The 26,884-nt window shown below is 36.4% G+C and overlaps 2 protein-coding genes across 2 annotated transcripts; both read right to left on the reverse strand.

Moving 5' to 3' along the window:
* Window positions 1-5,880: 5,880 nt before the first annotated feature.
* LOC149620979 (uncharacterized) lies at window positions 5,881-16,400 on the reverse strand. Its single transcript, XM_089854664.1, has 7 exons — window positions 16,013-16,400; window positions 14,504-14,585; window positions 14,359-14,421; window positions 13,846-13,977; window positions 13,556-13,755; window positions 13,451-13,494; window positions 5,881-7,447 (listed from the first exon to the last, which is right to left on the reverse strand). Exons 1-7 carry the CDS (start codon window positions 16,057-16,059, stop codon window positions 6,345-6,347), a joined length of 1,671 nt encoding a protein of 556 aa, XP_089710790.1. The 5' UTR covers window positions 16,060-16,400; the 3' UTR covers window positions 5,881-6,344.
* A 2,470-nt stretch (window positions 16,401-18,870) lies between these two features.
* Window positions 18,871-25,796, reverse strand: LOC149620980 (uncharacterized). The gene is made up of 7 exons (XM_089854039.1): window positions 25,690-25,796; window positions 23,604-23,685; window positions 23,483-23,545; window positions 22,997-23,128; window positions 22,737-22,906; window positions 22,619-22,662; window positions 18,871-21,949 (listed from the first exon to the last, which is right to left on the reverse strand). The coding sequence occupies exons 1-7, from the start codon at window positions 25,734-25,736 to the stop codon at window positions 20,931-20,933; spliced, it is 1,557 nt and encodes a 518-aa protein (XP_089710165.1). The 5' UTR covers window positions 25,737-25,796; the 3' UTR covers window positions 18,871-20,930.
* Window positions 25,797-26,884: the final 1,088 nt, after the last annotated feature.

A 26,884-nucleotide genomic window follows, 5' to 3' on the forward strand; every position in this document is an offset into this window, starting at 1 on the left:
AAGACCAGTAGATGGTGGTGTTAGAAGCCAATAAGAACAGATTGGTGTGTATGTGGTGTACACGAAAGACTAGTGCATGGTGTTGTTGTTAGAAGCCATTAAATACTGAGGGTGTTGAGTGAAAGAATTGGCGGTTGGTCAGCAGATGAAGGTATAACGACTAGTTACTGATTGACGTTAAATAAGATAGGTAAAACAATGAAATAAAGTTTTCGGAATTTCTGTGTACTGCGAACGCGGTCCGGAAATTGCGAACACGTTTGCTCCGATTTGCCAACTGCGAACGCGGTGACAGACACACACACAGACACGTCCAGTGTAAAACCTCTCCGTGACGTCATCGTCACTCGGAGAGGTAAAAAATGGATTTAGTGACAGACGAACTGAAAATGTTGATCAATTTGTTCCATAGAATCGCTTCGCTTCCATTTTAAAAGCCAACGACTAAATCCTTTCATTAAACAACAATTGAAAGTTTTTTTTATAGAAGGTGCCAAAAACTACTGTGATTATTTAAACAAGGTAAAAAGATCATTTTATATTTGTTACTGGAGTTAGCACCTGCTTCTCTATGAGCCTTGTTCCCCGTCCTACGGTTAGGAAGATAATTATACGTAGAGGGGGTCAACACTATTTTTTGTATAAAGGAGGGCTTCTCATATTACACGGCGCAAACAAGTTTCATCGAAGTGTACTTTTTGTTTTTATCCATATACTTTTGATTTAAGGTTGTTTTTCCATCTGATCATGCATAAAAGATGATGAACGGTATAAAAATACTCTTCGGACGATATTTTCAGATGGAAAATCGTCGGCTATTGCAAGATAACCCTGACCAGTTTTGGTGTTCAGTTGCTCACCATGCAGACCTTACTTAATAATTTTTGGTTCATTGGTATCACCATAAGTTTATAAGATGTGTTCCATAAGTATGACAAATCGTATGCTTCGTAATGTTAGAGACATAATGAGAGCTAGTTCGAGAAGGACACATCAATTGACTACACGCGGTTTTGCAAGAGCCCCTCATCCTATTTAGTCTGAACTAAGCCTTTGACAGCGCCAAAACCAGGCGTCGCTTTTCGAGAATCTATGACTCTTCACCTACGTCACTTCATGACAATCGTTCTGCGTTCAGTATAAACTGAGAAACTTATGTAACATGTCTTATGAACTTATGGTATCACTGTGCGACGAGTGATTCGATAGGCTTTTTAAGAATCATTTCAAACCCTGAGATATTTTCACATTTTGCAAATTAATAACTTAGCTATGGTTAAAACAAAAAGGAATATACTATAAGAAGGTATAAGTTGCGAGATCTTAAGCTTCTACTCTTACGCCGGTGTCAGTGGACAAGTAAGCCCCACCTCTTTCATGTCCGTCATTACTCTGCCCTTTCCCATTGCATCCCGTGGGGGATAGGTCTTACAGACACGAATGACATATTCCGACTAGAGAAAAAACCTCGAGCAAACTAAACAGAAAATGGAGGCTGTCCGAGGTGATGAAAAGGTACGACAGTCGTTTTCAAGTGCCATTAACAAGCTAGTTAAAGGTCTTGAATCTAACTTAGATTGAAGGTTTTTGAAATTGTCTGATAGTTCTAAACAAGCTGGTTACTCGGATTAAAGTCGTACTCTACATTGTTGGATATTTCCTTGTTTTAATGGCCAATGTTTGGGGGGGGGGGGGTGGCATATATCCGTAACCAAATGTTGTACATAACATGTTCATTGATACTTTCCACTCAGTTGTTCCCAATAAACACGATCCCTCATAATTGATGGACTTTTCAAAAACCCTTTTTATCAGCGTCAGTGGATATATTGCTCAAGGTTATTTTCAAACCTTATGACTCGGGCTATTCTCTCTAGGTACCCACACTTTTTAAGAATAAAATTGCTTACCAATTTTCGAACTAGCAAACAAATAGTTTGACGCGAAATGTTCAAGGGCATCTAAGTTGGACACTGAAGTATCGTTTTCAAGTTCAGGCGATATATCCGGTAAGTCGCTATCCAGATGAACCGGGGTCTTTTCCGGTGAAGCGCAGATCGGTTCAATATTTCCTTTTTTATGACACTTATTTTTCGATTCCTGTGCTTCCAAAGATTCTATAATTGAATCGTTCTCCATATTTCTTTCAAGGGACAATTCCAAATCGTTTTTTGACTTCGACATTCAGTGGAGGAACTCACACTTTCATGGACTGCGACGTAATACCCCGATTTTCTCTCTTTGTCAAGGACCTTTGACACGTAAAATTTTAATATAATAAATGTAAATCAAGATTTGGCATTGATAAGTTTAGTACAACAGAGTTCTAAGTCGAGGCTAAAAAATATACTATTTTAGTAATAATGTTATCAATAAATTTTTAAATTACTTATGTCCATGGTTAAGTGATTTTTTACCTTTTTGAGATTTTATGGACTATTTTAAATGAGCACCTCTGGCCAATCGCGTAACGCCCTGCCTTCTTTTAAACAAAAATCTCGCGGCATGTGCTCCATGTCGAATGAAATTTAGCACGAGATTTTTTAAAATTGCGCGAGATGTAGAGCGTGCAATGAAAATTTTGTTAACAGGAATGCAAAGCGTTATGCGATTGGTCGGAGGTGCTTATTTCAAATTATCCATAAAATCTCAACCTATTTTGAATTTTGAAATCATTTGGAGGTATTTCCTGAATATTTCATTATGTAGACTGGTCTTATAATTAGTAGAATCGATAAAAAATCGCTTGATTTCACCCTCCTTTTAACTTTTATAATAAATTTTTTTTACCCATGTGCATTTCTTTTAATATTGATTAAACCCTATAATAATAATGTTATCAGTTATCACATACACTGTTCTGATTTTCTTGCTCTTTGGAGAAATAGTTTCCTCTTTTTACCTCTCCGAGTGACGTATGTCACGGAGAGGTTCTAAATTCGACGTGTCTGTGTGTCTGTCTGTCTGTCCGTTGTTACACCCACGTGACCGCGTTCGCAGTTTGCAGATCGGAGCAAACGTGTATTCAATTTCCAGACCGCATTTACAGTCCCGGAAATTGTATTCCACTTACAGGCTATTACTCCATTGCCTGTCTAACAACTCTGTTCATTTGCCCACCCCACATTGACACCAGTTCCAACTTTCAAGCTTCTAAACACCACCATCTTCTAGTCTTTTGCCCATTCCACATGGACACCAGTCTGTACTTACTGGCTTCTAAACACCACCACCTTCTCGTCTTTGTCCATCCCACATGGACAACAGTCTGTACACCTGGCTTCTAACACCACCATCATCCTTAAGGTTAAGACATACGCGGCGATCGGCTAGGGTTACGAGAAACGTCTAGCCTTCCAATGGAGGGGTCTTCCTCCAAGGTTCACGCAATTGCGATGTTCTTTCCTACAGCTGCGATTCGAATCCTTTATATACTACCTATTTGAGTAAGGCGAAGCAACCGGCGTATGCTTCATTTCAAACGCAAATATTAGTCAAGTCTCTCAAGAATGTTTTAATTGTTCTTTATCAAAACGATGTAACGCTCAATAAGGCGAACAACTAACGAAGAAAATATTTAATATTAATTATATTTATTTTAATATTTAAGATAATCTTGTTTCTCAACTGAAAATTAATACGGAAAGAGTTAAAAAGCAGCTTATGTTTTTGTCTGTGTGTGTCCGTCCATTGTTACACTAGTGCGTCGCGTTAGCAGTTAGCCTTGTTTTGGTGTGTTAAGAAATCATACAGAACCTTAATATTCCCTTTTTCCATAATATAAAGTGAATATGTGGAAGTATTTTTCGTAATTATAATGCATTTAGTACTTTTGTAGCTTTAAAGCTCTGTTTCATTTTGATATTCCAAAGATTGTTTTTAATATTGTTATTTGAAATGGCTGTTTATATATTACTTAAGCTATACTACATCTGTATATAGAATAATCCTTGGTTTAGTGACTTCACGAAGAAAACTAAGACCTAGACTCCGGCGGGTATAACAAGTATTATCCGCAATACGCTTAGTAAAACAAGGTGTAAATAATTGAGGCCTGATGTGAAGTAAACTTTTGGGTTTGATTTTCGTGTCTGAAATGAAGAGACATTAACGGTTCAGAGTGAGCCGAAAGTTAAATACACTCTTAAATAATCAGGTTAAGATTTTATAATAGAAGAAAAGATCATGGTAGCAATTAAATTAGTAAAAGGGCTAATGGTAAACGGGTAGTAGCTACAGACTTATTATTCTCTTTATGGTGCGCATTGACTATTAGTGCGTCTAGCTACAATTTAGCTTTAGTGTTATTTAACGTTAACATTCATGTTGGCAAACTAAGAATATTGTTGAGGTGAGACGAGACGATGGTGTTTACACTGCAAACCAGTTGTGAATGTAGCTATCAGAATATAGGGTAAACAGCTGAAGCGTAGACTTCATTTCCTGTTCTTTTCCCCATTGACTGATTTCCATGTGTCAAAGATTTATCCTTATTGGAAGTAAAATGTCGTCTAGTTTACTGTTCGCTATGTTTGGAATACTGCTTCAATATTTCGTAAATTTTTACTTCAAAAAAGTGAAATAATTCCATAAATAGGTAAATAAGTTTGTAGTAGTAGACCTCTTGACTCGGAGAGGTAATATTTTGGTTTTCCCAACTTGTATTTATCGTTTTCCAGCTGTATGGCTAAAAAATTTAAATTAACTAAAGTTGTTACGGATTCCGGAACAAATGATAACTACACAAATAACTACACCAATTGCCGCCAAAAACTAATCTCTGGCAGACGGTTTTAATTTTTGAGCCTGGCGCGGCTGGGGGCCGGAGCTGGCACCTGGGGTATACCATAGCCAACTCGATCATGCGCTCCTGGACACAAGCTGCTCGCAGTCGCAGCGGCTAGAGTGGGATATAGACCGAGTGGGGAAATGTAAAGCCCCGCCCATTGACAGGCGCAATAACCACTGGATGTTTTACTTCCAACAGCAACACGTAAATAGCGAGAAAATCTACTCTTTGGCGCGAAATTTAAAATGCTTAGTTTTAAATCATTGGTGTTGCTAATTAGTTCAAATCTTAATAAAAAGGTGAATATTTGTGTTATTATATAGATTTTAAAATATTTCCCACCATGTTTTAAACACAACATATACATTGTTTATTACTAAACAATAAAGTATTTACATTTTTTATTATTAATCCCTACGTTAGGAAAAATGGATTAAATTATTGGTACACCGAGCGAAGATGTTTTAATTGTAAAATACCTGCACTTGCGTCTTTGCAAGGTCATGACTTGCTTTTTCAATGAGAGACTACAGTTTTCTAATAGCTATTTTGTTTGAAGGTACATTTTTCTGTGAATTTTTGCAGTTAGTTCCAGGATAAGGAGAGTAGTCTTTGTAAAGTGAGGCGCCGCCGCGCCTGATGCAATTTTAGTTACCAAAAATGTAAATAATCACAATAAAGAAAGGAGGTCAATGGATAAAGGATAGGCGTGAAAAACATTCGAAGCTCTATAGGATGTGCAACTCTCTGTACAAAAAAGTAGGCAAGTTGATACTAGCGACGCCTGACTAACAGCGCTGGAAAGCCTGGCCCTTTGACGCGCTCGACCAGGCAGTACGAGTCGGCGGGACGTTGTTTTGCTTCTTGGCTTGAGGGAAGTACGCTGTCTATTGGTTTCTCTTCATGTAAACAATGGAATGGTCTATTCATATACTAAACCTCGAATACAGTCCTGCACCGCTCAAAAACTTCATTTGTTAATATCTCAAAGGAAAGAGACGTGATATTGCCAAATGAAATGAATATAGGCCATATTTATCTCAGTATGACAAGGTTAGGCACTTCAATTGAATTACCAACTGAAAATTGATATCATTTAAACAGATTTTTATTAATTTTAATACTCGTTACAATATTAAACAGCTTGTACAGCTAACTTTCTTTTTAAAAATGAAACTCAAACAATTAAAATTCACTTATAATAAAATCAGAGTAAGTAAAAAAATTAAAAAGTTAACCTATAATGAAGATTATAAATTAGCATCCTCCATTACTGTTTCTTAATAAATTTCATTTAGAATTCTTTTGAATATTTAGTTATGGTCAGTGGTTTTGAATATTTATTGCGATCACGTGCTAAGGGTTTGATGGTAAAGTCACACTGATCACATTAGAAGGGTTTTTCCCAACTGTGAACGCATTGACGAGTCTGATAACACTACTCTTTCAGCTCATCTAAAATCACAATGATCACATACCATGAATTCGTTGATGTGTGATCAATAAGGACATCCACGCGCTAACATAGGTCACTATTCACATTTTGAATGGTTTATTATGGTTTTTCACCACTGTGAATGCGTTGATGATTGATCAAATGAGCCCTATGCGCGCATGCATAGCCACACCGATCACATTTGAAGGGTTTTTCACCACTGTGAATGCGTGGACGTTTGATCAATAAGCTCTTCCACGCGATAGCGTATTCACTCTCATCGAATTTGGAGGGGTTTTCACCACTGTGAATGCGTTGATGTATGTTCAAACTACTCCTCTGTGTGGTTGCATATTCACAATGCTCACATTTGAATGGTGTTTCATCACCATGAATGCGTTTATGTCTGATCAAACCATTCTTATGAATACTTGCAAAGTCACACTGATCACATTTGAAGGATTTTTCATCACCGTGTACGCGTTGATGTCTGATCAAACCAATCTTACGAATACTTGCAAAGTCACACTGATCACATTTGAAGGATTTTTCATCATCGTGTATGCGTTCATGTTTGTTCAAATCATACTTCCGAGTACTTGCAAAGTCACAGAGATCACATTTGAAGGGTCTTTCCCCCCTGTGAATGCTTTGATGTATTTCCAAATCATACTTCCGAGTACAAGCAAAGTCACACTGATCGCATTTGAAGGGTCTTTCCCCCCTGCGCTGATGACTGATCTGATGACTGATCAAATGACCACTCTCTGTGGTTACAAATTCACACTGATCACATCTGAAGGGATTTACACCATGGTAAAGACGTTGATGTCTAATGAAACAATGCTTCCACACACTACTATAGTCACAATGCTCGCATTTGAAGGGTGTTTCAATATGCATCGTGCTTTTATGCGCGATAAGATAATGCTTCCGTGTGCAGGCATATTCACACTGATCACATTTGAAGGGTAATTCACCGCTATGAACGCGTTCATGCGCGATCAAATTACTCTCCAGCTTGCTGGTATAATCACACTGATTACATTTGAAGGGTCTTCCTTTTCCCCCAAAGTGAATGAGTTTGTGCTTGATCAAATTACTTTTCTTTGTGCTGGAAAATTCACACTGATCACATTTGAAGATTTGTTCTCTAGTATGAATTTTGAAGCGAAGTTCAACAACTCTTTTATCTTCAATATTATGTTTTTCCTTGGGTTTACCTACACAAATCAAAAAATACATTTCATAAAGAAACAAGTTGGGAAAGCCAAAATATTACCTCTCCGAGTGGAGATGACTATCACTACCCCCTAAACAACCTAAATATATGCATATATCGCTCTTTTTAATTCTTTGCAAGTGCAGGAATTCAATTTTAAAATAGTCAATTGCTCAAGCCTTTTCAATATCTCTCAATTGCTGTGGAAACTCTACTCTCTCGCTATACCTCAACCGTATTCTTAGTCTACCAGTATGACTTGTAACATTTGTCCATATCAAAGCTGAATCATACATCGCCACACAAAAAGCAAATGTCCCCAAAACATGGAAGCCACAACCCAATCACACATAAGCTAGGCTCGTACTTGTTCATCGCTTTCGATGATTTCACTAATATTAGCATTAACATTTTGTACATTATTGGGTTCCTTATTAATAGATATGCCTACGCCTACAGTACTTTCAATAGAACATTTATTTAATGCATTATCTTTCGTACGATCATGGCCAACTGGCCTCGTGGTAGGACCAACATTTTGCTTGCTAGAACCTGTTCCAGAAACAGCCTTTTTTTCCGCGGCTAACGCTCTTCTCCTTTCATTTTCTCGTTTCCTAAATTCAGGATCTGACCTTTTTGCCCTCATTCTTTCCCTTGCCTTTCGTTTTCTGATTTCCTCTTTACTTAAATTATTATCTTCCTCCATTTACTTATTAATCAGTTAAATACTCACAAAGGTTGGCAAAATCAATCTCCTTAAATACTCACACAGGTTGGCAAAATCAATCTCCTTCAGTAATACGTAAGGCTTAATTATATTATTTGCCGAACAAAATTAATCGAGCAAATTTAACACTTAACTTCTTCCTTCGAAATTCTATCAAAGAATGAATCAACTGTTTAAAAAAAGGTTTTCTTCGCGAATAGGGCGCTATCATACCAACAGCAATTCCGTCATATTTAAAAAATATACATTGCCAACACTTTTTTCAAATAAAGAATGATAAAAGTGCGTAAAAAAGGTCTTTCACAAATAGGCCTAGGGGGCGTATAAACTAAACAGCAACAACGCTCTACAGCTACACTAATCTTACACAAACAAGGAGTACTATAAACCCACTACTGGAAGCGGTATTTTTATTCAAACGTAAAACAATTTCGCTTAAGCTTAACATCTCTAGACATCGGTAAAAATGTCTCTATCACTCCTAGACATTATAACTCAAATTCATCTGATTATGTTTTAACAAGGTTAAATCTAACTGGGAGTAAGATGAAAGGAGTAGAAGCTTATCTGTCTAAGGAAATATGAAATTTTATCTTAACAGTTCGTTAAATCATAAGTTTATAACGAAAAAACGCGGAAGGGGAAAACGAGCAGACAACAGCGATTTTTGGGGGTAGAAGGTTAAGAGCGCCATCTGTCGTCCGTGCCAAAGTTGAACTTCCACTCGAAACGCAATGAGAAAGTGGATAAAATAATGCCATCAGCTATTTAACTGCGTCGATATAGTTAACGACTTGACCCATGACATGCCCATAACACTGGCTTCTATGAATCCTATTTATTCTTGGATGCTAAGAAACTTGGTAGACGTAACAGTCTGTACCAAGTACCCAAGCATCCTTCAATAAACGCCTGGCAACATTGTGGTACGCATGGTACAACTAAAAAATAGGATGTGTATCTATCTTTCCAGTCACTCCAAGTCGTTAAGCCCTCATTACAGAGGATTTGAAACACTATCGTAATTCCAAGTGTCTCGAATCTCTACGTTCCTGTCCATTATGAACAGTGCTGAGAGAAAGATACATCAGAAAGAGCCATTCAAATCGAATTGCCGAAAATATTATCCATATTTTCATTTCATATAACAGAGAAAACAAATTATTATGGTTCTGAGAGGAGCTTCCCATTTTGGTTGTTGTTCTCAAAAATATATCGCAATGCACGGGCCTAGATAGATACAGGAGGCAATGTAGGAAATATAACGCAATGCACGGGCCTAAAAAGATATAAGAGACAATGTACGAAATATAACGCAAAGCACGGGCCTTGATAGATATAGGAGGCAATGATTTAACGACTTCGGTACTTGGGTTTATCTTTAATATTTAAATAAATATAATTATTTTTAATTATTTTAATCGCCAGTAAATAACTTTAAAAATAGTTAAATCGTTTAAAATAAAGTTGTTCCTATTATCTTTCGAAACTTTGCTAATATTGACGTTTAAAGTGAAGGGTACCCCTCTTGCCCGCTTTTTTCAAATTTTGGGGTATATATACGTTTCGATTCCATTATAATAATAGATAAAAACGCATTCGCGTGAACCTTTGGTGGAAGCCCTGCCATTGGGAGGCTAGACGTTTCTCGTAACCCTAGCCGATCGCCGCGTATATCTTAAAACCAAATGATAGATAAAAACGCATTTGCGTGAACCGATGGTGGAAGCCCTGCCATTGGGAGGCTAGACGTTTCTCGTAACCCTAGCCGATCGCTGCGTATATCTTGAAACCAAACGATGACGGAGGAAAAGAAGCCAGAATGTACTGACTGGCGTCCATGTGGAATGGACAAAAGACCTGAAGATGGTGGTGCATTGAAGCTGGTGTCAATGTGGAATTGACGAAGAACAGAAGATGGTGGTGCATAGAAGCTGGTGGCAATGTGGAATTGACGAAGAACAGAAGATGGTGGTGCATAGAAGCTGATGTCAATGTGGAATTGACGAAGAACAGAAGATGGTAGTGTATAAAAGCTGGTGTCAATGTGGAATTGACGAAGAACAGAAGATGATGGTGCATAGAAGCTGGAGTCAAGGTGAAATTGACGAAGAACAGAAGTTGGTGGTGCTTGGGATGGACAAAGACTAGCAGATTGTGGTCCTTAGAAGCCAGTTAGTAAAGACTGGTGTTGGTAGATGAATGACCAAATTTCCGTGAACCGCGAACGCGTTCCGGAAATCGGGTATTTGTTTGCTCCGATTTGTAAACTGCGAACGCGGTCACGTGGGGTCTGACAGACAGACAGACAGACACACACACACACACACACACAGACAGACAGACAGACACGGCCGGTGTAATACCTCTCCGTGACATACGTCACTCGGAGAGGTAAAAATCATGTTACATCTGGAAAGTAGGCCTGTGCGAGTACCCGATACCCAAAAACTTAATTTCTTAATACCCGAAATTATTCGATTATTTAAATTTTCCCGCTCATTACCCGTGACAAGGCTTAGGACAATCGGGTATTGGTTTGGCAAAGTTTCTTGAACTTAGAAGAACTTAAGTTTGAGTAAACTTTTCCACAATGCTCAGTATTATTCATTATTTCAATCCTCGCTAATAGCTTAAAGGTGGAATTCATAAACGTCGGATATGGACGTTTATGAATTCCACCTTTAGCGTCTTATTTTTGTACTTTTCGCCATAATGGTATCCAAGTCTTCCATGACACTTATTTTTTTCACATATAAAAGTATTTCATCCCGATAAGTGCCCGATATGATTTTTTGCTACCCGAAAAGCACCCGAATAATGGTAGTTTAGCTAGGCCTACTTATTCGAGTACCCGTTAGAAATCCAGGTACCCGACCCGATACCGGATTGGAAGTTTTTTCAACTACCCGTACCCGACCCGAAACCCAAAAATCACTACCCGCACAGGCCTACTGGAAAGCGCGATGATTCTATGAGATGTGGACGGAGCTCGTATCACACCCCATAATAGGCCTTTTCAAAAAGTCCCCTATACAAAATATGTAGCCGGGGGAAAAAGCAGAGTTGGAAGGCATTTTTTCCCTCCCTAATTTCTGCGCGCGCACCTATGAAACGTCATTTTTAAAATCGCCTATTAGTCGCGAGCCTTCTAAAGTATCCGCCCACTTTTCACACACAGTGGGGACTAGGAGTGAAAGATTCTCAGAATCGCATCTATTTTTTCTTAGTAATATTCACGCGTAATTTACAAATTAACATTAAAAATTCTCTATTCTGCAAGCACACTTATATTTGGACCTAGGGACGAGTTTTTGGACTAAAGGTGAGGCGAATTTACACTTCCCAACATCTAACTCAAATATTTCACAGAAATAAGTATTCTAGTGGCAAAATAACTTAATAATGCCTAATCTTTTCCCAAAATCGAACATACGTAATTTCGCTGTAAGTAAAGCCTACATTTGTTTAACTTATCATATGAAAATTCTAATCTGATCATAAACGATAATAATTGAGGCGTTCAAGCTCTGGCTTTATTGCTTTTGCCATTATAATATTTTAAAACCTTTCTCTGTGCCATCTTAGCTCAATCAGATTATCATAAGTTATTTCCCAGCATGCTCTGTTGATCCTCAAAACCCTGTTGGGAAATTTGAACTAGTTGCTATTTGGGCGATGTCTTGATCTTTGTGATTGGCATCAGCAATAGAGTTCAGAAAAGAAATCACATTCGCTACAGGGGTCGAATGAATTTCATTCTTGTATGTTAAGCCATCAAATCAGTTCAATACATAACAATTACGTATAATCAGAAGTAAATAGGGGGAAGTACGTATCAAAGGGGGTTTCGAGAGGCGTCGAGTTATGGTTTTTTTCGGGCCTTTCCGCTACCGCGTTTTTGGCGGGAACTCGCGGATGAATACACTTCCCCGAAACTATTTTCTTCTCGTCTGCTCCTGTTCATTCTAGCATATTCAACTCAAGAGTCAGGTCGGCTCCGTACTCCGTAGCTGGCCGGGGCCAGCTACGGACTACGGAGTACGGAGCCGACTGCCTGGCCCTGGCCTGATATCTTGTTCTCGTAAGTTTTTAATAATAACCAGAAGAAAATAGTAATAACTGAATGTTTTCTATATAAAAAGTAGAATAATAAAGCTAAATATTTACTGGTTATATTAATTTATTTGTGATTAGAATCAGATGCGTAAAATTTTAGCCTTTTCTATATTCAGGCTAGTTGTTAAGCCTCTGCCTAAGCTTAACAACTAGCCTGAATATAGAAAAGGCTAAAGAGGAATTCAAGTCGGTCTCATTATATGAAAATAGGAAAAAAATATGTTCCAGCACCTTAAAGAAAACGGCGATCTCGAAAAACTATTTCAAATTATGTAGGCCTATGCTAATTTCCAGTTGAACGATTTTAGTTAACTATATGACCAAGTGGTGGCGTATGAAAGAAAATTTCCCTGGAAAAGTTGCCTCACTCTGATTGGATGAATTCAAATTTTGGGCCGCAAAGCGTGATTTTACAATAAAGGGACGCCTTACACTGGCTAAAGCTGGAGCAACATACTTCCCCCTATTTACTTCTGGTATAATGCACATTCTTAACTTCCTTAAGGGTTCCACAATGTGTTTTCCCAACTTCATACCATCACCACTGACTAATAAGGCTTTTAGAAATAGACCCTTAAAGAAAATCGTTCAAATTTTCCAACCGTCTTTTGAGGATTGACAGAGAATTCTGGGTAATCAGTATATTAATCTGATTGGTTTAGAGGGCTATGGGCCGATTTTGCGCAGTAGTGGTAAGGAAGTGTACTTTAAAAATTAAATGGCGGAACTTGGGAACTGAAGTTTCAGGTGAAAGTGATTTAGGAACTGTTTTAGAGCAGATTTCGCTTTACACAAGCTCACAACGTAATTACCTTGTTGTTTTTCGCAATTAAGTCTCAAATCGTAGAAAGGTAAGGAGATTTCCAAAGCTTGTCATTGAAATTACACAGTTTTAGATTTAGGCAAAGGCTTAGTAAAGTTTTTATAATTTATTCAACGAAACCTTTCGCCACTAGATGGCGTTGGTACTCTATTTGAAAAAATCCCGACTCGGCGATATAAGGTATCCAGCTTGTTTATTTTATTTAAGGGTCTATTGCCGTAAAACTCGTCGGGGCTTTAGTTGTAGCTTATCCGTGGGGGGTTCAAAGAATTGTGAACACAGCAAGTGACTTGGGGAGTCTTACAATATTTCTACGTAAATAAAAATTTACACACCAGACTGGTTGTGGTTCTGGTCCTCAGTAGGGACTCCTTCCAAGCTATACAAATAAATTGTGATAAAATAAAACAATAAAATGCACCTTTTTTTCACTTGCAAACCTTTCAATTTGAGGTTGAGGTTGTTGTTCCGCAACTGGTAGGGATAATGCTTGGCTATCTGGTTCTGAATCATTATCAACTGGTTCAACTTTTGGCTCTGAATCATAATCAACTGGTTCAACTTTTGGCTCTGAATCATAATCAACTGGTTCAACTTTCACTGATACATCGTTAGCCTTTTGAACAGTTTCATTTTTCTCCTAATTTTTAAACAATTAACAATGATTAATGAATATTCCTAACATCTAATCTCATATTTGCGTTTTCATCAAATGAACAATGTCGCGTACCTTGAGACTTATGACTTTGCTCTTCAATTCTTCTCTGACCTTATTGAGCCTGTCAATTTTATCTCCTTGCTCATTAATAGTTAATTCATTTTCTATTCTCTCCTTTCTCACGATTGAAATTAAAACGTCAAACTAAAAAATTGAAATAAGATTCCATTACTATAGCTCATTTCCATGGGACATTAAGGACAAACAAGAGAGAGGGGAAACCAATGTCGTTTAAAGAACATTGATAATCCTCATTTTTAATGATGCTTAAAACAAGGGAGCTTTATCCTCTAAACATCTAGCGAATGAGAGTGAAATTTTTCGTTGGCAGGACATTTACAAAAGTTCAATGTTCATCAGCCATTTAATGCAGGTAGACAATGTTATTTTGAATCTCATAAAGACTTCATAGGGGACAGGAAAACTAGGCGCTTTCGCTCAAGCATGTTTTATGTTAGATTTCCTCGTAATGTTTTTTCTATGGGAACACTATCTGGGAAGTTTTCTCGATTTGGCAATTATTACCTTGTTCCTCAGTTTCTTCATTTTATCATCTTTGCTTAAGAAACAATCATTCTCATCCATTTCCTAAAACAAACAGCAGTTTGTTTCTTGTAATGTTAAACTTCACACGGTACAACAAGGAATAGGTCAATATTTTCTCATATACCTGTCTTTGAATATCCCTTTGAAAATTGACCAAATTCATATAGGCGTTGCGTAAAGACAGTTTATGGCGACACATTTCTTTCCTAAAATTAAACTTTGAATGAAGATATGCTTTGAAACATTTTTTGAAAAACAAGCTAAGAAATGGAGAAAAATGTTGATATTTTAAACTAATAAGAGTTCACAGTGTTGCTAGGACCTTTGTGAGACAAAAAGGCTCAAGGATGAAAGGTTTGATTAGTGGGATAGCATTGTTACAAATTCCGACTGAATTAATACATGTTAAAACTAATCATATCTCCTGATTAGTGTCTAATGTACAATTTAAATAAAATATTTTTTATATTTAACACTCGTAAAATGTCGTTGAACTGTGATTAATGAGGGAATGTACACCACGACGTGATTAGTGAGGGAATGAACATCACGACGTGATTAGTGAGGGAATGAACATCACGACGTGATTAGTGAGGGAATGTACATCAAGACGTGATTAGTGAGGGAATGTACATCACGACGTGATTAGTGAGGGAATGTACATCACGACGTGATTAGTGAGGGAATGAACATCACGACGTGATTAGTGAGGGAATGAACATCACGACGTGATTAGTGAGGGAATGAACATCACGACGTGATTAGTGAGGGAATGAACATCACGACGTGATTAGTGAGGGAATGAACATCACGACGTGATTAGTGAGGGAATGTACATCACGACGTGATTAGTGAGGGAATGAACATCAAGACGTGATTAGTGAGGGAATGAACATCACGACGTGATTAGTGAGGGAATGTACATCAAGACGTGATTAGTGAGGGAATGTACATCACGACGTGATTAGTGAGGGAACGTACATCACGACGTGATTAATGAGGGAATGTACATCACGACGTGATTAGTGAGGGAATGAACATCACGACGTGATTAGTGAGGGAATGTACATCACGACGTGATTAGTGAGGGAATGTACATCACGACGTGATTAGTGAGGGAATGTACATCTCGACGTGATTAGTGAGGGAATGAACATCACGACGTGATTAGTGAGGGAATGAACATCACGACGTGATTAGTGAGGGAATGAACATCACGACGTGATTAGTGAGGGAATGTACATCACGACGTGATTAGTGAGGGGATGAACATCACGACGTGATTAGTGAGGGAATGAACATCACGACGTGATTAGTGAGGGAATGTACATCACGACGTGATTAGTGAGGGAATGTACATCACGACGTGATTAGTGAGGGAATGTACATCACGACGTGATTAGTGAGGGAATGTACATCATGATGTGTTTTTTGAAGAGTTCGTGATTTGTAATTAATTTAACGATTTTCATTTCTCTGGCCCATTTGGCCATTCTAAGATAGATGGATCAAAGAACTGAAACCTGTTTCATGTTAGCCCAGATTAGGTCTGCTTAGATAAGGTTTAGCCTGGGCAATTCCATTAAACCACTTGAGGCATTCTTCAAATTTCCGAAACATTTTTATTACTTACCAGCTTAAAGGCTTCAACGTAACAACACAATCTTTCAACGAATACATCCTACTTGTCCTCTTTTACACGCTAAAGAATCAGACTAAACCAATCATTCAAGCCCTATATCGTCTGAATGGTTTTGCATTTACTACTTCTTTTGTTCTTATGGGAGAAAGAGTTTCTTCATTTATTAATAGTATTTCTAGTACTAAGCATTAGTAATTTTAGTAATGCGCATTTAAAGGCTTCCGTCTACTTTGTTAGTTGATGTTGAGTTGTTGACCGCTTTTCGTGTCATAATAAGATAAGAATGACTAGCAGACAGCTAAGTTTCCCAGTCTCGGGCTTGGAGGTGGTATTATTTTTATTATTGGAGTGGAATTTAGATAAAACCTTTGCCAACAGTATTAATAATGTTGGCGAAGATAATGCAATACTTATCCATAGATATATATACGGGTCTAGATACCCTACTGAATCGGGGAAAATACGGAGATGACAGCTAGCAGTCGACGCGATTTTCCCGGGGGAAGATACCTAGTGCGCCATCTATCGCTGAATTTTGAAAGCTAAAAAATTGGATAAATAACTTTTGCCAGCGGGCGTGCTGATGCTTTGCAGTAACAGCTGATATTTAAAGAGATTTAAGCGAATGTTTGTTCAAAGTAAAACTATTTCCTAATCTGAAGGGGAGGTCCTCTTATTCTGTTCGTAAGTAAATCATTTTGTAAATAAGAACAACTGTTAACCATCTTTAATGCCTTATTTCACTAACATTTCATTAAAAACACTACTTCTTTTACATAAAAACTATTTATTTCACTTAAGAACATAATTACACGTATAAAGGAGATCAGAAATACGTAAAGCTATTTGAAAAGTTAAGCCTAATTTGAATTTCCCGCTCTTTTCATATTCGAATTTCCCGCGCTTTCCATATTCGAATTTTTCGTTTTTTTGTTTCTTGAAACTCTCAATACGAGCCGAGCGAGCCGCCGCGTTCGCCCTCTAGCGGATTTTAGAAGAACAAATTGGCGGGAAAATGACCGCGTCTTTAAATGAAGTTATAGGGTTGTTGTGTAGTTACTTGTAAGAATTATTACTGAAATTCCCAGAAGGGGTGAAATTTTACCCATTTTCGAAGTTCTAGAATTCATTGTATTAATAGTAATGAATGAATTAACGCGCTTAAAGAGAAAAAGTAAGTTTTTAGACTTTATCTTATCTAATCCCAACACCCAAATTAAATGTACAAAACTCCTACGAGGTACAGTTAACCTCAAAAATGTGTCTGTCTGGAAGCACTTGCAAGTTAATTTAATTAACTTACAATATAAACATATTTATTTAATTTGAACACTTAAATAGATGGTAATATCAAAAACTTGCTTAGTTACAGAAGTTTCCCTGTTACACTATCCAGAGACTACGGTATTAACTTCGTTTGATTTACAAATACTTCTTACTTTAAAAATGTGTTTGGGTTTTATTATATTTTAGACTTTTAGACGAGTAGAATCCCTAAAATAATTTCTTTAAACCTTCTAATGCTTAAAAATGCGACGTATTTTATAATTGTAGCGCTTGCCATTTTTAAACTGCCTATCTACCATTCGCGAACTTCCCGCCAAGAGTTTTCAATTCAGTCCGCTAGAGGCGCTGCGTGTTAGTTAACCTCTCAATCCTCGGCGCGTATAGATGGCGTTTGGATCTAATTCCCCCGCCGTAAAGCGTCGACTGCTAGTTCTCACCTCCGCATTTTTTAAAGGGCCTAACAGAGGGGAAGTGTATCTAGACCCGTATATATATCTATGTACTTATCTGACTAATCTCTAGACTCAGCAGGCTGAGAATGTGAGAAATAAGGTGGTGGCCCTGGAAAAATGTCCACTTAAAAAAATCCTTATTCTCAATTCTCAGCCTTAGCGCGAGTCCGGCAGAAATTTCCGTTCGGTTTTTCTGGGCTAGTTTGGCCACGGTGGTTTTGCAAATTGCTTTTGCGTTCTGGCAAATTGACGGCCTTTCAATCACCGTCATCGAGAAATATGCGACAGCAGTTTTCAAAAACCATAGCCAACTCGATCACGCACTCAACGACGCAAACTCGCTCGGAAAAAAGAACTGAAATTCGGCCGGACTCGCGACGTAAAAATAATTTCAGACCTTTGAACAAACTAGCAAAATGAAACACAAATTATTTCAATACCAAACGCAGTCAGCTTTTCCCGCCCTTTGATTACGTTATTTGTTATATTAAACTAGAATATTTGATTAATTATAATTAAACCTTCAACACTATTTATATTGAATACTCTTAATTAGAGGTGTGCGGTTAACCGTTTCAATCGAATAATTCGATCGAATACCGAACCGAATAATTCGATTCGGTATTCGATAAACCCATTTTCACTATTCGATTCGAATATCGAATACCGAACTGACTATTCGGTTAAAGTTCGACTACCATAAATTTAGGTTTATTTAAAAAAATATCATCCCAATTTTATTTGTCTCCCATCAAAAACTACCAGCAAGTGCATAGGAATATTTTAAGAAATACTTTACCACCAATGAGGAGAGGTATTTTGAAATTTAGGAGCTTCTAATTGTTCTTCTCCTTGCTTTGTATTGACTATTGGCGAATATTAGGGTTACTACCCGATTAGCCGCGAATAGTTGGCCTAGTATTCGCGAATACTAGGGTTAAATATTCGCGGTTACTAGGCTTAACTATTCGCGATTAATCGGGAAGGAAAAAAAAATACCAAGGCCCAACTATTCCATATTCGATTTGGAATAAACTATTCGATTCGGTATTTGATAAGGAAAATTTTTTGGTATTCGATAACCGGTTCGATACCCAAAAAGTGGTATTCGCACACCCCTACTCTTAATGTTATTCTAATGAATTATCTTATCAACGGCTCAATCAATCGCATGAGGTATGTCTCATAAAGGCGTCAATTAGCCAGAACGTAGCAGACCTTGAAAACTGTGTGTAGAACTGTAGATCAAGACTACGTGATTAATAACGTAGAAATAAGGCGGTCGTCCTGGTCAGCGTGATGCAGATTGTAGACTATCGTGGACCAAAATCTTGCTCTACACGTGACAGGAAAATTGTCAAAATTAAATTTAGCCTTAAATAACAAATTATTATTTTTAAGCGCTTTAATTGCAAAAGTAGAAATATATAATGGATAATTTATTAAAATATCAATATTTTACCTTCAAACTCCAAAATTAAACATTATAAATTAAATAAGATATAAAATGTAGTAAAAGTGAACAACATGTGGTATTCCAAAACTAAATGCTATATCTTCAAGACATAATGGGTTATATCTAAATCTCGTTCCCATTTTGGTGATATCTTTTAAAAAATTAGCTAATTAATCTATTTAAACTATTTCCTTTGAACCACTAGCAGACCATCAAATCAGAATGTAGAACATAGGATCTGGTTGGACTCGCGACGGGATAATTGTCAAAACTGCTTTCAGACTTATTTCACAAAAGATTATTTTTAAGAAATTATGTCCCACTCACCAGAGCTCACTCGATCTGTGCTCGGCGCCAACAGCTTGTTTCGTTGAAGTCTTTAAAGGGCGCCACCGGAGGCTTGCGGGGTCAAACTGTTGGGAAGCATAATGCCTAGCCCCCCGCCGCGACAGTGGCGCCACTCCTTATGGCCAAAAAGCTGAGTGTTTTCCCCCGTCCCTAAAGGCAGACTGCCTCGGGAGAGGTCCGGTTAGCCCCTTTAAGCAATCTTAGCAATCGTTTTAAAAAACTTCGCTCAATTCCTTGTTGGGCTCTCGGAAAAAAATGGGAGCACAGAAAGTTTTTTAACTCGCGATCTAAATGAAATTCTGAAATTAAAAAGAATCATTTTCAATTTCACACTGGAAGAAAATAGGTATTTCAGCGTAGATATCTCGTAAACTATGAAGTGTTCATACTGTACATTATTTCCATCGATAGTTCTGTTTGACGAATGAAATATGTAAAATTGACTCAACAACTTTCTACTGTAGTATATCACGACAATAATCCCAACCGATCCCAACACCATAGTTTTTAAGCTATTGTCAGGCTTTAAGCTGCATTGTATCTAATTTTTCAGGAACAAGTGGCTTTTTAAGAATCATGCAATAGGGAATCCGCAACTGTTATCAGAAATATTATTTGAATTACAAATAAAGTACATTTGGTGAGCGTGTGCTTGTAATAAATAAATAAAAATAAAACCGTGATTTGTGTAAGCGTTTTCATTTGTTTGTATGTAATTATTTTTGATGTTGCCCCAAAGGTTAGGTAACTTTCTTCAATTGAAATTACCATCTGAAAACTGATATCATTTAAGCAGATTTTATAAATTTTAATAGTCATAAAAATTCATTTACAATAAAACAATAAAATCAGAACATCAAGAAATCAATGTACATTATTTCAGAATTAGGAGAATTAACTTGTAATGAAGATTGGACTCTGCTCCTTGATGGTTTTCAATTATTTTAAAAATCAAAATAAGTATAGATTTCATAGATAATTAGACAGTTACGTAACAACCTGAAAAGAAAAGCTGATAAACTTTTCGGGTTATAATCTATTTCGAGAGCAATGTTTATCACACTAAGAACAAAATGTTGCCCGAAGAAGTGCGTGTAATGGAAAAGGTATTAGGAATTTGTCAGAGGAACATCGTTTCATTCAATAGCGAAATCTCAAATTTTTTTTTCGAATTTTACAACATTGGAAATTTTTCATTCATTCCTCGATTCTACTCTTTACTACTCCTTCAAATCCATTCTATTGACCCATGTGTTTTCTACATGTGTGTGATGATACATCTTCACAATGATAAAACTTGAATGGTATTTCACCACTATCAACGCGCTGATGTGTGATCAAATTAGACTCACTTGTGCTGGTATAATCACACTTGAAGGGTTTTCTTCCTAAGGTGAATGCGCTGATGTACGATCAAATTACTACTCTGCCTACATTTATAGTCACACTGATCACATTTTATGTGTTTTATACCACTGTGAATTCGTTGATGTATGATCAAATAACTACTATGCCTACATTTATAGTCACACTGATGACATTTGAAGGGTTTTTCACCACTGTGAATGCGTTGATGTATGATCAAATTACTCTTGATTGTGCTGGCATAATCACACCGATCACATTTGAAGGGTTTTTCACCAATGTGAATGCGTTGATGTGCGATGAAATGAACCTTCCGCGTGGATCCATAGTCACACTGATCACATTTGAAGGGTTTTTCACCAATGTGAATACGTTTATGTTTAAACAAATAATTTTTAGTCGCGCTAGCATATTCACATTGATCACATTTGAAGGGTTTTTCACTACTGTGATTTCGTTGATGGTTTTTCAAATCACTCTTGTTCCTGCTATCATAGTCACACTGATCACATTTGAATGGTTTTTCACCACTGTGAATGAGTTCATGGGTGATCAAACTACTCTTCTGCGTGCATCGATAGTCACACTGATCACATTTGAAGGGTTTTTCCCCACTGTGTATGCGTTGATGCGCGATCAAATTACCCTTCTGCGTGGATCCATAATCACACTGATCACATTTGAAGTGTTTTTCACTACTGTGAATGTGTTGATGTTTTTTCAAATCGGACTTTCGCTTGCTACCATAATCACACTGATCACATATGAAGGGTTTTTCACCACTATGAATGCGTTGATGTCTGATCAAATTACTCTTCTGCTTGCTGGCATAATCACACTGATCACATTTGAAGTGTTTTCCACCAATGTGTTTACGTCGTTGATGTCTGAACAAATTACTTTTGCGTGAAGTGGAAAATTTACACTGATCACATTTGAAGCTTTGTTCTTTAGCACGAATTTTAGAGCGATGTTCTACTCCTCTTTTATCTTCAATATTTTGATTTTTCTTGGATTTACCTACACAAAGCAAAACTACATTTCATTCAGGAAATGTAACATCTGGAAAAGAAAGATACGACACAAGGAAACCGCGATGATTCTATGAGATGTGGACGGAGCTCGTGTCACACCCCTTAATTAGTCGCGAGCTTTCTAAAGTATCCGCCCACTTTTCAAAGAATCGCACCTATTTTTTCTTGGTAATATTCATGCGTATAGTTTATAAATTAACATTAAAAATGCTTTGTTCTGCAAGCGCACATGAAAAAATAAGGAATGCAGGGGCATATGAAGGCGCACACTATTAAAGAAATGAAGTAGTTGCTTTCTCTCCAAACCAATGCAAGCCTTGTTGTGGGCACATAGGGTCAAACTATTTCCCCTTAGCAAAGTTGGAAAATGTCCATCTTTCAAATGAGATTGTCCATTAATTCTCCTCTTATTTCCTTATATAATCAAGCTCATTTGCAATAGTGATAATCTTTAAAACAGATGAAAGTTTAAAAGAAACCAATTATTTCGACCTAGGGGTGAGTTTTTGGGCTAATGCTGAAAATGAGGCCAATTAACACTTTCCAACATTTTAACTCAAAAATCTTACAGAAACAAGTGGTTGAAAGGATTATGCACCCAGCAAGTGACTTGGGGAGACCTACAATATTTCTACATAAATAAAAATTTACGCACCAGGCTGCTTGTTGTTCCGGTCCTCAGTAGGGACTCCTTCCGAACTACACAGATGAATTATGATAAAAAAACACGTGTAAACAACAAAATCAATACACCCTTTTTTCTCTTGCAATACCTTTCATTTTGAGATTGAGGTTGTTGCTGTGCCGCAACTGGTAGGGATAATGCTTGGCTATCTGGTTCTGAATCATTATCAACTGGTTCAACTTTTGGCTCTGAATCATAATCAACTGGTTCAACTTTCACTGGTACATCGTTAGCCTTTTGAACAATTTCATTTTTCTCCTAATTTTTAAACAATTAACAATGATTAATGAATATTCCTAACATCTAATCTCATCTTTGCGTTTTCATCAAATGAACAATGTCGCGTACCTTGAGATCTTTTACTTTGTTTTTCAATTCTTCTCTGACCTTATTGAGCCTGTCAATTTTCCCTCGTTGCTCATTAATAGTTAATGCATTTTCCATTCTCTCTTTTCTCACGCTTGAAATTAAAACGTCAAACTAAAAAATTTAAATAAGATTCCATTACAAAAGCTGATTTCCATGGGACTTTCAGGACAAACAAGAGAGAGGGGAAACCAATGACGTGACAGAACTTCGATGATTCTCATTTTTAATTATGAATAAAACAAGGGAGCTTTATCCTTTAAAATTCTAGCCAATGAGAGTGAAATTTTTCATTGGCAGGCCATTTACAAAAGTTCAATGCTCATCAGCCATTTAATGGCTGAGGAGCATTGAACTCCAGACAATGGTGAAAGCACCCCTAGTTTCGTTTTTCCCATCAGGTTTCCTTGCAATGCTTTTTCTATGGAAATAATATTTTGTAAGCGTTCTTGTTTTGTCAATTTTTACCTTGTTCCTCAGTTTCTTCATTTTATCATCTTTGCTTAAGAAACCATCATTCTCATCCATTTCCTAAAATTTTCATTGTAATTTTAAACTTCACGCGGTAGAACAATATTTTCTCATTTACCTGTCTTTGAATATCCCTTTGAAAATTGACCAAATTCATATAGGCGTTGCGTAAAGACAGTTTGTGACGACACATTTCTTCCCTAAAATTAAACTTTGAATGAAGACATGGAACATTCTTTGAAAAACAAGCAAAGGAATGGAGAAAAATGAATTTCTAATTAATTTAGAGATCTTTTTTTCAAGTTTAGTTTCAATGATTTCGCGACTTATAATTTCATCTTTGATTCTGGTTTCGCGAGAAGCGTACGAGATATCCATAGATGGGCACTATCATATCATTTGATAGTTTTACCACTTGATACGATAGAAAACTAAATCTGCCCCAATCAAAGTATCAATTTTGATAGTTATTTTCGAGAAAAATTTGAATTATAATGATCGATTGAGTTTGATAGCTTAGGAAGTGCACTCGAAGTTGATATGATTCATTGATTCGTTGAAATCTTCTAGAGAAAAATATCGATTCTCAACGTGATCTGGCTACTAACCCCATCTTTTAGAAATCATAAAAAATGATAGGCATTATTCCTTGAGAAATATATTGATTTTTTGAGTGATTTTATTTGGCGACATCTGTTTTCTGATTTGATTTTAAAAAAATTATGAGCTAATCTTTGATAGGCAATATTGATAGTTATGAAAATTTCTGGAAAGATAAGTCGTTTTTTGAATGATATCGAAGTTTTTAATATATTTTAACGTTAGCAAGTGTAGGTTTATTCTATAAGAAGATTCTGTACTTGGTGGTCGTTATAACCCTCTCAAACAAATAAATAAAAATAAAATAAACGATGGTTCAACAGTTCAAACTGTGAAGACGGAGCTTCTTGTATATAGAAGCTCCGTGCTGTCACTGATGTGAACGACTACTCGAGGAGGAAGAACGATTCCACGAAATCATCCAAACGTAGAAGTAGATAAATTAAAGTGTAGATTTTTCTGATTTTTATTACCCACAGTTTTTAATTGCAATTTTTGCCTTTAATTATTATTAGTTAACCGTTTATAGTAGATGGTTTAGATTAAATCAAGAGCGAATAATTTGAAAAAGTTTGGATAGTAGCTTTTGAACTATAGACAGTTAAAAGTCAAACTTGAGAAATGAGATTATGGAAATTATATGATTATATGAAAATATTAGAAATTCTACAAAATCAGGAAATATCAGGAATCGATTAAACAGAGTAAAATTAGGTAGAGACCAAATCAGTTTGATCGAAAACCATCAAATTTAAAGTCCGAAAATTAAATAATCGATTAATTTAGTCGTCCCTAAAGATTTCAATTTGATTTGATAGGCAAAAAATCTATCTAACAATGAGAGCCAATCTAACATATTGAAGGAAGATTTGATAGTTTCACCATCTATGATTTGTTGAGAGGGAAAAAATCTATCTAACAAATAATGCCAGTCTAAAATATAGCTAGAAGAATTGATAGTTTCGCCAAATATGATAGTTTTGAGAGGAAAAATATCTATCTAACCAGCAGTGTCAGTCTAAAATATAGTCAGAAGAGTTGATAGTTTCGCTATCTATGATAGTTTGAGAGGAAAAATATCGATCTAACCAGCAATGTCAGTCTAAAATATAGTCAGAAGAGTTGATAGTTCCGCCATCTATGATAGTTTGAGAGGAAAAAAATCTATCTAAGAAGGAGTTCCACTCTAAAATATAGCCAAAAGAATTGATAGTTTCGCCATCTATGATAGTTTGATAGAAAAAAAATCTATCTAAAAAGGAGTGCCCAACTCTGGAGATATCACGTATTTGGTTGTTAGAATTAGCTCCCATAGTAACTGTCTTTTTTCAATCAACTCAAGATTTGGAAATATTTTCCAAAATATATTAATTGGCTAAAGTTTCCCTTTTTGTACAATAAAGTATTCACAAAGCAAATCTTTTCTTGATTCCCTGGCCCATTTGGCCTTTCTAAGATAGATGGGCCAAAAAATTTAATCCTGTTTTACATTGTGTTTGGTTAGTTAGGCCGGATTAGATCAACTTAGGTTAGGTTTTGCCAGGGCAGTTCCCTTAAACCTCTTGAGGTATTCTTCAAATTTCCGAAACATTTTTATTACTTACCAGCTTAAAGGTTTCAACGTAACAACACAATCTTTCAATGAATCCATCCTACTTGTCCTTTTTACCCGTCAAAAAAGCTGATTAAACCAATCATTCAAGGCTAAAAGTCAAGCCCTTTATCGTCTAACTGAAACGTTTTCTTGTTACTAGTAACTAATGCCTTTTGTTCTTCTTGGAGAAAGAGTTCCTTCTCTTATTAATAGTATTTCTAGTACTAAGGATTAATAATTTTAGTAATACACATTTAAGGGCTTCCGTGTCTCGTTGACCGCTTTTCGCGCCAGAATAAGAATGACTAGCAGACAGCCCGAGAGAGGTAAGTACTATTACAGGGCCGGAAATAAGAAAAATTTCTTATAGGACATGTGTCCAGTGACCCCCTGATTAACTGGAAAATTTATAGGACATTGTCCACTGGAATGTGAAAAGTAGTGTCTATCTCCATAGTCAAGCTATCAAAACTTGGGAAAATTTAATGGTCAAACTGTCCAATGACCCCCATTGTTTTTGAAAAAATTATGGGACATTTTAAAATTTTATTGGACAATGTCCAGTGTCCTGTGCTTATTTCCGGCCCTGCATGTGTCCAGTGACCCCCTGTTTGAATTGAAAATTTATAGGACACTGGAGTGTGCAAAAATAGTGTTGCATCTCTATAGTCAAGCTATCAAAACCAGGGTTGGCGATTTTTTTGATTTTTTCAAAAAAATCAAAAAAATCGATTTTTTTGATTTAAATCGGATTTTTTTGATTTTAATTGATTTATTTGATTTTTTTGATTTTTATTGAACTAATAGATAGTAAATTACCAACATGAAAACTTTTGAGTCAAAATTAAGCAAAAGCAAAATAATCATGACATTTAAGCAGCTATTTGATATTATTACTATTCAAATGCTTGTATAAAAAGACTAGCTTGACCGCTATTTTATTTCCTAGCCTTTCCAGCAAGACAAACTGGAGTTCTGGGAAAAACATAGATTAAAATATACCAAAACCACGATTATTTTTAATTTTAGGTCTTTTCTAATTAAGTTTCTTCTCGAGTTACTTAAAATACTCCTTGGAATCTTAGAAAACATTTTTTAAAAATAAAAATATATTCTTGATTTTAATCAAATGATTTTTTTAAAAAAATCGCTTGATTTAAATCAGTGATTTAAATCAAACTGATTTAAATCAGACAACCCTGATC

Source organism: Phalangium opilio, unplaced genomic scaffold (genome assembly GCF_054372755.1).
Source record: "Phalangium opilio isolate 3A_F unplaced genomic scaffold, DU_Popi_V2 ptg000209l_1, whole genome shotgun sequence".
In the NCBI taxonomy this organism is placed as follows: Eukaryota; Metazoa; Arthropoda; class Arachnida; order Opiliones; family Phalangiidae; genus Phalangium; species Phalangium opilio.

Coding starts and splice junctions, on each gene's coding strand:
- LOC149620979 (XM_089854664.1), bottom strand. CDS start 16,059: ATGTATTCGTTGAAAGATTGTGTTGTTACGTTGAAGCCTTTAAGCTG. Junction 14,586..16,012: donor ACGTTGAAGCCTTTAAGCTG/GTAAGTAATAAA, acceptor GTTTAATTTTAG/GAAAGAAATGTGTCGCCATA. Junction 13,756..13,845: donor GCAAAGTCATAAGTCTCAAG/GTACGCGACATT, acceptor TTTAAAAATTAG/GAGAAAAATGAAACTGTTCA.
- LOC149620980 (XM_089854039.1), bottom strand. CDS start 25,736: ATGGATTCATTGAAAGATTGTGTTGTTACGTTGAAACCTTTAAGCTG. Junction 23,546..23,603: donor AAAGGGATATTCAAAGACAG/GTAAATGAGAAA, acceptor TGAAAATTTTAG/GAAATGGATGAGAATGATGG. Junction 21,950..22,618: donor CCGGAACAACAAGCAGCCTG/GTGCGTAAATTT, acceptor TGCTTTGTGTAG/GTAAATCCAAGAAAAATCAA.